The sequence below is a fragment of the Neopsephotus bourkii genome, unplaced genomic scaffold (assembly GCF_033783945.1).
Source record: "Neopsephotus bourkii isolate Nb327-2 ecotype Australia unplaced genomic scaffold, CSIRO-AGI_Nbou_v1 NB_234, whole genome shotgun sequence".
Lineage (NCBI taxonomy): Eukaryota > Metazoa > Chordata > Aves > Psittaciformes > Psittacidae > Neopsephotus > Neopsephotus bourkii.
This window is the reverse complement of record NW_026900744.1, coordinates 16,322,091-16,334,219: the sequence shown is the minus strand read 5'-3', so window position 1 is coordinate 16,334,219 and position 12,129 is coordinate 16,322,091. Positions and strand designations below refer to the sequence as shown.

The window sequence follows — 12,129 nt, the reverse complement described above, 5'->3', positions numbered from 1 at the left end:
TGAGTTGGGCAAGGTTGTCATCAAAAAGAGTGAGCAGACAGCAGAGAGGAAACACTTGCCCTGGCTTCAGTGAGAGCTTCCTCTCTGCAAGGCAGTGCAGAGTCTCTACAGCACAGCCAAGGCTGTTGTGCCTGGCCTGGGGTTTTGTTGGCAGTAGAGATGCCAACGGGGCTGTTGTGGCCCATGCCACAGCTGCTAACATTTGCACAGATGAACATCAGGCAGAGACTGGTGTGGTACCTCCCTCCAGAGATGCCACCCTGGAGCTGCTTGGACCTTCTTCATCTGCAATCCTGGGTGTCCATGGGGGAGCTGCACCAGCCTGGGGTTCTGCCTCCCTGTTGCAGAGGTGCTTGGCGCTTGGCAGGGCTTCCCCTTTGCAAATGGGGAAAACATCTCTTCCTAATCAAGTATGTAATGAATTTGTTCCTGGAAAAAAAAATCCCAAACTTCCATTCCTGCCTAGTTATAAACATGCTTCTGAGTCACAGCTACCCAGTCCCAATTTGAAATTTGGCCAGAGCACTGTAGATGATTCTCATTTGATCCTATTTCTTTTTTTCCCTCTCAGAATAGCTAAAGCCAAAAGCAACTTTCCAAGATGAATGCAGCCTATCTGAGCTCCTGGAACTGTCAGTCATGGAAGGAGAGCCTGTCTCCCCTCTCCATACCCTGCCTGGGTTCCATCAGGGATGATATCCTTGAGATGAGGAGCAGCCTCTGGTTTTCCGAACAACCTGGGGCTCAGCAGAGGATGCATTTAACAACATTGGCAGTTCTTTGGGTGCATAGCTGGGAGACTTTAGGTTGCCTGGGCTCAGCCGGAGGCTTCTCCAGTGGCAGAAGGGATGCAGTAACTGCGGGGCGGGAGGAGGCCTTTATACTTGCCTCAGAATCCACCGCGGGTAGGGCAGGCAAAGGAGGGGCTCGGTTCCCCGCGATCGCAGGCGGAAAAGCGAAGCCAAACGCAGTGCTCGGGGCCGGGGCTTGCGGGAAGGGCGGCGGCCGTCGGTAGATGGCGGTGCCGGAGCGGCCGCCGCCCGGGCGCGTCCCCGCGGCGGAGGTGCGGGGGGCTTGGGCTGTGTTGCGGTGATGTCCCGTCGCGTCGCGCAGGGGTAACCACATGGCTGGGAGCGGGGACAGAAAAAGCTGTCAAGGAGGAGGCTCGAATGGCAATACCAGTGCGAGGAGGGTGGTTCGTCTGTCGCTGTAGAACCCAGCGCATCCCAAGTGCCTTCCTATGCCGACACCCACTGTTGCCCTGTCTTCCTGGATTTCCTTCATTCAAATAAGAAAACCAAACCCCAAACCCGAACAACCCCGCATAACTGGCTCTGAATCTCTGTGCCATGTTGAATCATGTGGGCATTAGCCACGCTTCTCCCTGATTCACCGATCCCAGTGTGCTGGGGTGAGGGTCAAGACGAGAACAGCAATAAACATCCTGGGGAACTGAGCCTGCATCTCTTGGCATAGCGCGGGACTTGGGTTTTTTTTCGATCTTTAAATCTTCCCTGAAGGAGCTGCTCTCATAAATATCCCATCCTTTAGCACTGTCTGAACACGAGAGAGGCTCCCTGCGGGGTCATCTTGGGTTCTGCTCTGCAGCAGCAAATATAGAATACAGCTGGGAGCGATCCCTGGGGTACAAGGGATAGCCCACTGCCCCAGCAGAGGTATCAAGGTAAGGTGTGCATCCCTGCTTTGAAAGGGCAGGAGGAACACTGCCTTCCTTCCCCTTACTCCCTTGCAGGAGTGGTGAGGCAGGTGTGGTGTCTCTGAAGCAGGCAGAGGATGCAGAGGGAATGCTGGGTTCGGCCTTCCCTATCAGTCATTGACCTCTGGGTACCAGCTAGAGCCTGGGCATTTAGTCTGGGTGCAGGCTTGTTTGCAGGCTCAGAAGGATGGGGGGAGAGGTCTGGGGGGACAGAGAGGAGCAGAGGAAGGAGCTCTACAGGGCTGAGGATCTGCTTCTGGCAATTGGTCTTGATCTTCATTAACAACGGCTTAAAGGGTTGAAAGGTGGGAAGAGTGGCATTGCTCCTGGTGCTGTCCTGGTGGTGGGGAGGAGAAGGGAAAGCAGATGAGCCACAAGTCCTAATTGATTTGGTTAGGGCAGTGTCTTGCGTGGAATAATCAAAGGGGCTGTAATTAGTAGGTAGCTGGTGTGGCCTCCTCACTGCCTGTTGTTAGTGGAAGCCCAGGGTCACTCTGGCTTTCTGGCTTGCTCAGGGGCCAGCCAGTGGACTGTGACGCATTTTGGGAGGAATCTGCCCACCCCTTCTCAACTTTGTGCTGCAGTGCGGTGGTGACAGAGGTGGGAGACTTGCTGAGCCTCCCCACTTACACCCACCTCGGTTATAAGGCTAATCAGAGGAGCAAAGTCAAGTAGGGATGGGCATCATGGTGAACCTGTGGGCTCTCGGTGTCTGGCTGAGGTTGAGGGAATGAACCCACAGCCTTTTTTGCAAACACTCCTCTGTTATCTTGCTGAGGAGGCCCTGACCCTCCTCCTTCCTCACCCAGCCAGCCCCAGGGCTTCTGGCAATGCACATGTGAGAACCTGGGCTAAAAAGTAACCGCTATGGCCATTTGGTCAAGGTAGTGCCTGCAGGGTGGAGAAGTCTGTGGTGAGGTGCTGCTGCCAGGCTGCATAGGTGGAACAGCCCTTACCCAAATGAGTTAATGATTTATCTGATTCAGGGCTTGACTGTTGTAAATTTTCCTCTTTTGTTTTCTTTTCATTCCACTTTTTTTTTTGGGGGGGGGTGGGGGTGTTGCTGCCCAGATGTTCCAAACAGGGGATAGGGCTGCAGTGGTTACTTTTGCAGAGCAGGTTGCTGGTAGTGGGATGGATAGGCAAAGAGCATCACAGGGTTGCAGGGTGTCTTGTCATGCTGACTGAAGCTGCAGGTGCCCTTCCTGCAGGAAAAGCAGGTAGTAAGTGTCTAAGGCCATGGAGAGCCCTTCAGATGAGGGATTGAATGGGAGGGGTTGGGGAATTCTGTGTGAGAGCAGCTTGCAGGGTGTGCTGAGCAGTGAGGCTGATGACCTGCTCTTTGGATAGGGAAGACATTGGGAACACCCCTGGGGAGCCACAAGTCCCCTGTATATGCTAGGACGGCAGGGTGTGTTCCCCAAAGGTGGGTTGGCAGGCAGCGGCCATACCACGGCACAGTGCAGCCCAGGGGACCCTGAGCATCCCTGTGTGACCTTGGCACCCACATGGCCACAGATGTGAGGGTGCAGCACCAGCAGTGTCCCAGTCCTCTGCCCATGGTGGGCTGGGGCAGCAGGGTTGGAGGCCAGACGGGTGCTGCGGCCGGGCCAGTCCTTCCCACCTTCCCCACTGTGGCTGCTGCTGCAGGGTCACATCCAGATCGGGTTGTTTACACCTCCTCAATGAGTTGCTGCTTCTTTTGGCCAACATCAAGTGTCAAAAAGGAAATACGGAGGCAGGGGTGGGCTAAGGCGGCTGATCTGTATGTGAGTGAGCAGGAGGGCTCTCCCCGGGCACCCCTGGCATCAGGGCGGCTCCCGAAGTTTCGCAGGGAGGGGGGATGGTGCATGTGGTCGGAGAGATGCTCGGTGCGGGCTGATATGGGGTGAGCCTCTTGCCTCCCCTGGGGGCAGGGTGGGGGCAGAGCCACCCTTTGCCCCCCCCACCCCCTTGGGCACCTCAATTTAGCCACTCACCTAGGGGCACCCATGTGCTGGGAAGCCCTCTGCAGCCGGCCGGAGGTGTGTGTGTGGGGTGCTTCTTGCAGGGTGAGGGCTCTCCCATTGCCTTTGTTCCCTTCAGACCCTCCCCTCGCCTCTGATGTTCCTTTGCGGCAGCTCCCGTGCTTGCCAAAAGAATGCACCGGATGGAGCGAGGGAGCGAGCCGGGCGGGTGTGCGTGTGTGCGCGCTTGTGTGCGCGTGTGTTGCCACTGACTTCATTAAAGCGAGCTGTCCCCGAGCTGCAGAGGCGCGGCAGCCTCCAATTCCGTGCTCCGGCTCCTGCGGGAAGCCGGCGTCGCCGTGCTCGCTCCTGCCCCGGCAGCGAGGGGCTGGGCATCCCTGCCACCGCCGGTGCCTGCCCGGGGGGGCTCTGCCCGCTGCCCCGGGGAGCCAGCGGACGGGTGGCCGGGCTCCCGCAGGCTGCTGAAGATGGAGTCGGGAGGAGGGAGTTGGACACTTGGCTCCAACTAGGCTGGACCACGCTGCAACCTGTTTCCCCGGCCTCCGCTGCGCTGGGTGCTGTACCAAATTGCGTCTTCCTCTGCGCCGGGGCGGATGGATGGACTTGGATCCCAGCCCCTTCCCTGCCTGATCTCAGCCGACAGGCAGCCCCTGGGCTCGCCTTGCTGGGAGGGGGTTGGGGGCTAAAGGGGGCTGGTTGGGGCTTGCAGGCAGAGCGGTGGGAAGAATGTGGCTGGGTTTAACCCCTTGCTTCTTGGAGGAAGGTGCTTAGGGAGCGAGCCGCTGCGGCCTCGGCCGAGCACGCTGGCCGGCCCCTGCTTTCCTGCCGTCCGCGTGGCCGCTGCGGGGTCCGGAGGCGCTGCTCGGGGCGTGCGCGGCAGCCTCTCTCTTTACACGCGGGTCCCCGGAGGGATGCAAAAGAGACGGGGCTGAGCATCACCCGGAGAGGAGGAGGGGGCTGTGGTTGGGACTGCGCCAGCGATCCCCCTCCCTCTTCTTCCCCCCCCTGCCGCCTCGGTGGTGCTGCTTTGGCTCACCTGTGTGTTTTCTTCCAGGATGGCTTGTTTTGGGGAGGCGGTGGCCGGCAGGCTGGGCTCCGGAGATGGGGGCTCCGACCAGAACCGGAGCCGGCAAGGAGCTTCTGCCCCTGCGGGAGGCTCTCCAGGAGGCTTCAAGCAAACCAAAGCGCAAAGAGCCCGGACTATGGCTCTGTATAACCCCATTCCTGTCCGGCAGAACTGCTTCACTGTCAACAGATCGCTCTTCCTCTTTGGAGAAGAGAACATAGTCAGGAAATATGCCAAGAAGCTCATCGACTGGCCATATCCTTTCTGCGCCCCCTGCGAGCTCCCCCTTGCTCCCCGGATTTGCCTCAGTGGCTGCCCAGGACACGTGTGTGGCACTAGCGGGCAGGTAAGCACCTGGTTCTGCTCTCCTGATGCATGTGGAGAGGGGTGCCCTGTCCCCCAGGGATGCTGTCCTTGCCCTGTTGCTGCTTTCCCTCCTATGCTCTTTTTGGCACCTGGTGGAGAGGTGAACCCCTTCTCCCTCAGGGGGAGCCCCCCAGCCTCTCCTCAGGCTTGGATTTTGGAGCTCCTTGTGCTGGCAAGGAAGGGTGCTCCAATCCCCGTTTAACCCTGCATGCTTTAGGATGCTCAGTGCGTGTGTGGCTGGGGGAGGGGTTGTGGCCTTCTGTGCCTTGATGCCTTCCTGAAGCTTTGCCACCTTACCCTGCCTGGAGTCACCCAGTCCACTGGGGGATGGACCGAGGGAGCCCATGAATCTCCAGTCCCTGCTGGGTGGTGGCTTTGTTCCTTGCTGCACCTGCCTATGTGTGCTCTCTGCTGCTGATCACACCTGGCAAGGGTACAACCATCCTCGGCCTGCAGCCCCTGGCCCCCCATGGTGGCTCTTGGAACTGGTTGCCCCTTCCCTGCAGCAGAGGGGAAGATTCTGAAAACCTCTCGCTGAGCCGTACAGCCCCTTGGGGGCTGCTGCAGGGGACTGTGGATTATCCCAGATACCCTCCCTTCTTGGCCTGGGTGGAGGGTGCGAATCCACCCCTTTCTTCCCCTGCACCTCCATCCTTTCTTGCACCCCCACGCGTGTTTCTCTCCTCCCACCCTCACTGTGGGTACCTACGGTCACCCTGGCGAGTGCCCAGCACCACAGCACTCAATTCCCCATCAGCGCTGTGCTTAGTGCCCTGCTGCTCCCTGAGACCCCTGCTGGGCTTTGCCTCTATGGAGGAGCCAAGCCTGAAAACTTCAGTGTGGCTGTGCTTTGGCTTTAGGACCCTCCCTGTGCTGTTTTCTGCAGTGGTGATTACATGCAGCTCTTGCTGCTGCTGCTTTCTCTCCCTGTAACTTGTTGGTTAACTTGCTGGCTCCTCCAGCAGGCGCAGGAGAGCTTGCCCTGGTGCCAAGCATCAATGCTTTGTCTGGTGCAACAGGTACCTTAGGGAAACCATCTGGTGAGGCGCAAGGATGCAGGACAGGTCACCCACCCTGCTGAGCATCCCTGGGAAAGTAGTCCCTTTGCAGCTCTGACACATCAGGTTGAGCCTCTGCCAGGCATGAGCTGGTCCTGGCTGAAGAGCCACAAATCTCTCAGGCTAGGAAGGGTGACCTGGAGGTGAAGGGGCAGCTTGGGGGGGCTGAATTCCCCGTTGTATCCCTAAATCTGCCCCTGCTGGCAGCACCCGCTGGGTGGGTGGCTGCAGGAGATTTGGTGTGGTAGTGAGGATGGGCATGCAGCAGCTCAGCTTGGAGCCTTGCAGGGCAGCGGCCAGGCCGCCCTGCCTGCTTTTCCAGAACATGCCAAATTATTCATGTGCTTTTTCAGCACGGTGTGGGAGGGCCCTCACCTCTTCGGCTTTCATTTGAAGCAAGAAGGAGCTGGGGTGCTGCCGCTGGCCCAGCACTCCCCGCGTGGGCCGGGGTCCCGTGCCGGCATGATGTCTCATCTCTAGGCAGCCGCTGTCTCCTAGAGACTAGAGCTTCACCACCGCGCAGTAAAACCTCCCCAGTGTTATTCTTTCCTGGAATTTGCAATGCATGAGGGAGATGGGCTCATTTCATATTTTTTTTGCAGAAGTAGGTGACATATGCCTGTGTGAGTGCTGGGAATGGGTGTGCTCCAGGCGCGGGAGCTGAGCTTCCCTGGCAGTCCCCCGCCTGCCTGCCTTCTCTTTCTAAGAAACTCATCCACCCCGGAGCTCCTCTGCACCACTTGAGCTCATAAGGGCTTGGGGATGGACAAGTTGTTTTGGTAATGAGTTTGGTGAGGTTGGCCAGGTGTGTTGTTCCCATCCTCGTAGTTGTAGCCTGGCATATGTAGCTGGTGCATTTTGATAGGGCCAGAGAAAATGTGTGAGCAACTCAGCTGCCTGGCCTGGAGCCCATGGCATCGCTCCTGGGCGAGGGTGGTTTGAGGAGGTAAGCACTGGATCTTGGCCACAGTCAGTGAGAGCTGTTGGCTTTAGAAGGGAGATGAGCTTGTTCTGGTACTGTGGGTCAGAGTGGGCACAGCACTGAAGACAGACAAGGGGGCTGGGTTGGAGCGCGGGGAGAAGTGGAGGCTCTTCTTCATCCAGCTCCAGTTGACTAGGTAATAGGGCTAAAAATAACTGGTGATTCAGGCCTGTATATCTGCTGGGTAACCGTATAATTATAACCAGCAGCCTCTGCAGTTCGGCTTCCCAGTGTAAATAGGGATGATGCATGGAAGGAAAGGAGGAGAAATACGAGCAACTGGGACTGGGATGCAGCTCTGTGGGGAGGCGAGTCTTTGCCGAGTTCCTTGCTGGAAAGTTCAATGCATTGCCTCCACTGGAGCTGCGCTTTTTACTGGTCCTGCCCAAAACGTGAGGAAGCTGCTGTTCTGGCTGTAGGAACAACTACTTTTCTGCAGGAACATAGCCTCATCCTGCCTCTTCTCCGCCCACTGAATGCCAGGCCTTTAGCCCTGATTTCATTTGTTTGGCTGCCTGGAAAGCTGCAATTCAGTTAGCACATGAGATGGGCGCAGCTCATCTATATTGCTCCATTCTTTATCTACTTAATCACATTTGACCTGGATAAAATCCCTCTACCGCCCCAGATACGCCAGATGACATTGTGTGGCTCTGGTTATGTCCCCAAGGATGGTTTCCAGCTGCAGGTGCACACTGGCCTCTCTACCTGTCCCCCTGGTTTGGCATGGGAGAAGGATGTCCACCAGTCCTCTGGAGAGCTTGCTGTACCCTACAGTGGAGGCTTTCTCCTATCCCAATCCCTTTGAATACCCTATCTTGTGCTGGTATGACCAAGAGGAGCTGGGGTGTCTGCAAAGCCCTAGTGTGCATCCCTGGCCCAACACACATGGAGGATTTGCTCCATGGCATGCACACCCATTTGTCCCTGACCTGTTCTGCTCATGATGACTTCCATTTTGACCCAGGCATCTCTGGTGCTGCAAGGGCACTGCCCCTCACGGACCATGCCAGTGTTATGCCCCACCTGGGCAAGCACCTTCTGCCCCTTTACTTTTGCCCAGCCAAGATTTTGGCTGGTCTTGCCTCCCTGCTGGAAGAGCTGTGCCATGTTGTGCCAGCCTTGGGCAGCTCCCCTCTTGCGCTACCCAAGAATGTCTCTTTTTTCCCTCTAGGGCTGTTTTCTGTGTCCTTCATTCATCAGATGATAATTTATTTCATTCTTTTGGGGAGGGGCGAGTAGGTGTAATGGAAGGTCCATCTTTTTTGACAGCCGGGTAGAGCGAGGCTGCCTGTCAGATGGTGGATTTAAACAGAGGCAGCTGTTGTCATGGTGACGCCAAGTTGCATCCTGTTGCTGTGGCAACCAAAGTTAAAAAACTGATGTTAAGGCAGGAAAATCACATGATGTACTTCTTTTTTGTTCAAGGAAAAAAAAAAAAAGGAGAGGAGAAAGATTTGATTTTGAGTTTTAAGTGTAGGGTGAGGTGGGGGAGAAGGAGACATTTTTCCATGGAGCTATCTGCACGTGGCAGGCAGGCATCCTGCATCCCTACGGGAATGACACCAGTGTAGGCAGCTCTGCTCTGACTGGCTTTTGCATGGCACTGCCTTTGGTTTGGCCCCTGATGGGCATCAGCCCGATTCATTTTGAAGTTATAAACAGCAACATCTATGGCAGCAGATAGCCAGTAGCTGGGATGTGGCTGTGCAATGAGATTTAGGCAGGCTGAGCATCTTGTCTGGGTGCTCCCTCGAAGTTGTGCAGAGACACAAGCACAACCTTAAGCCTTTATCTGCTGGGGAAGGACCCCTTGTGTCCTCAGGGAGAAGCCAGGGAGGTGTTGTAGAGCTAGGGAACCACAGGGTTAAATTAGGATCGCTCATGGTCTTTGCCCCATTTATCATTTTGGGCACTTCTTGGAAAACAGCGTTGGAAAAGAGGTGCTCACTTTCTTGTAGGGATCTGGAGTTCAGAGAAGGGGGTATCTGGGCTTCCTAGGGATAGGAATGTTGAAGAGGTGGGCCTTTCTTCCTGCCAGGCCACATCTGTGTGGAGCAGGCATCAGTGGTGGGGTTGGGATGAACAAGATGAAGTGCACAGATGTAAGAACTGAAGCTCCTTCTCACTGACACCTGGGGAGGAGGAGGGAAAGCCCCTCAGTGCAGCAGGTACTGGGGGGAAGCCTGGGGAGCAGTGGGAAATGTAGACTTGTAAGTTTCTAGAAGTTGGAGCTGGGCTGGATGATGCAGGCAGCACGAGGGTTAAATTGTTCCTGCCCTTCACCCTGGCCCTCTGAGGTAGGCTTCCTCAAGAACCCTTTTGAAAATGCCCATGTGGTCTCACTCCTTCAGCTCTTCTGCACCTTCCTCACCTGTCTGCCCAGGACAAGGGAGAAGGCACGGTCACTGAAATGGGGAGATGGAGGGGGCTTTCTGCAGCTCCCAGCCCATGCCCACATCCGGGGAGGGATTTATCTTGCACCCAGCCTCTTGGGGAGGTTGCATCAATGTGCTATCAGCACCATAAATCTATCTTCAGGGCTTGGAGCTGGGCACACTCCCTGTGTTAGCAATATAGATGTTCTGGGTAGCCTGGTTTTGGCTTCTAGTTGGTGATGGAGGTGAAGAAGGGGGGGGTCACAGCTGGAAGCAATGATCCACCGGTGACTGGACATGTTGCTGCTAGCTCCTGCCAGACACTCCAAAGAGCTCCAGCTCCAGTCATTGGGTTATCAGCAGTGCCTACTCCAGTGGGCTTGGGCCTGGGTATGGGGATCTCCACATGGCCTGGGGGAACCTTCTCCACCTCAAAGGCACTGGGAGGGAAGCATGGAGCTGCAGGTGTGGTGTGCACTGGGACTGGCCGAGTTGCTAAGGAAACAAGTCAACAGTGCAGGGGGGAGAGTGTTGGGCAAAGGAGATAAATCAATAAGAAAACCTATTTTTATCGGCTCCCTAATGATCCTCCAGGAGAAGCCAGACAAAGGAGGAAGAGAAGGCTGGAGGGATATGGGCTTTCATTACTGGGCTCACAGGGAAAAGAGTGCTACTCTGTGGTTCAGGTGGCTGGAAGGTTGTGTAGTTAGACATATAATGAGAGAGTAAACAAAGGAGTGACAGAGCGTTGTCCAGTGGTCTCCAACCCCAGCCTGGGGGGGATGCTTGCTTGGCAGAAGTAAGATGTGTAGATAAAATTTCCCCTAGTTCAGCCAGGTGTTCCTGCTGTCCCTTGGGGAGGGTTTTCTTACCTTTGGCCTTGCAAAACTTGGCACAGCTGGGGCTACTGGGGTTTCTGTCCATGGGGTTGATGCCTTGCAGCTCTTTCACAGCTCCAGATGTGTTAACCCAGGCTCTGGTCCTTGGAAAACAGGGCTACCAGGGCTTGGAGAGTCACTTTCGGCTGTGAGCTCCTGCTTAGGTTGCTGCTTAGGTAGCAATTCCCTGTTTTGCTTAGGCTTAATATCTGCCAAACCATGTACCACATGCTCACTGGAGGTGGAGCAGGGATGTGGTCTCTTGCTGGGGCTGTGACAAGTGTGTACTGTCCATGCACTGTCAAGACAGATGTTAGAACCAGCAAGGAAATATAAGTGGTCCATTAGAGGTGGTCCATTAGAGGTGGTTCTGAGCCCCCCAGCCACTGCCAGGCTGGGCTGTCTCACTGCTGGCTTTGAAGAAGTTGGTTTTTTCCCACCTGGGTGTTTTCCCTGTGGGACTAGCAGCAACAGGAGGGAGGATGCAGGGGTAGATGCCCAGCATGTTGGTAAGGAGCACAGGATGCTTGGCAGGGTAGATGTCCTGGGGCTCACAGATGGACTGTGCAGTTCCCACACTTCTCATCTAGGCAAATGTGCCTGGTGCCTGGGGAGCTGGCTGCACCGCCCCACTAACACGCTGTTTTCTTTTAAGCCTGTGCTAATTGCTATCAGACTTTCAGGAAAATGAAACAAAAAGACCCCAAATAGGCCAGTGGCTTGGGGCCAAGCGCTGCAGTCTGAGTATCAGCTGAAGCGTGCAGCTAGAGGTGGGAAGCAGGGAGAGTATGTGGCTTTTGCAGGAGTTGTGCGATGAAGTCCTTGCTTGTGTTAAGAGGTCTGAGCCCACATTAAGTGAGCTTTGTAGCACTCTCTCTTTTGGTTTGCCTCTAACTTACCAACCATTAATTTCACTGAGTGGCCTTTTAAATGCCTTGGCTGAATCCTTCCTGGCTCTTCCTCCTACTGGGCTAAATAAATCCCAGCTCCTGCAGGCTCTCCTTGGCTACCCCTCCTGGACAGCCCTCTGGGGAACTGCTCTGATGCCCAGCCCCACTTCCACCTTGCCCATGTGCCACAGGGTAAACAGGGTCGCTGCTGCTGGGGTTGCTGCCACCAGGGTCACTTCGTGGTTTAAGTTTCCCACACTCATGGCCAGCACTGGGATGTTTTCTCTTGCACACAGGCTCAGGGCTGCTGGTTTAAAGCATCTTGCTGTAGTCAGTGGCTTCAGTGCACAAAAAGCAAGGTTGAAAAAAAGAAAAGTATCCCCTTTCCCTGAGGTGATGGCACGGGCTTTTGGCTCCTCCTGGCCTGAGAGGTGTGGACCTGAAGCTGATGGGTCTGGAGAAGCCCAGTGCCGTGTGAAAGAGCTCACCTGGGTTGCTGATCCTTCTACCAGCTTGGGAATGGTGGGAGCATGGGTGATGTCCTTATGGAAAAATCCATCCCAAGTGGTATCACATCTGATTTCCACAGACATAAGCCTTGGGATGGTGGCAGTTCCATCCTGGGGTGACTGCTGATGCCAGTGGTGACAGTAATACAGCTGGGATTTTTTGGCGTGGAAGGAATGGAAAATGGGTGTGCTGCTTGTTGATGAATCTCACCTCATTTTGTTTTTGAGAACAATAGGGCTTTCTTTTATTGCAAAGGTGTGGTAAAGATGGATGGGAAGTCAGAAAGATGGGTCCATTCTGTTGCTTGGAACTGCTTT

At 55.5% G+C, this 12,129-nt stretch overlaps 1 protein-coding gene across 1 annotated transcript in view; it reads left to right on the top strand.

Moving 5' to 3' along the window:
* The window catches only part of CACNA1E (calcium voltage-gated channel subunit alpha1 E), a 139,368-nt gene that overhangs the window by 36,246 nt on the left and 90,993 nt on the right, over positions 1–12,129 (top strand). The window contains exon 3 of the mRNA XM_061345581.1: positions 4,739–5,005. Within this exon, the coding sequence (XP_061201565.1) occupies positions 4,739–5,005 (267 nt within the window). The remainder of the gene's footprint in view (positions 1–4,738; positions 5,006–12,129) is intronic.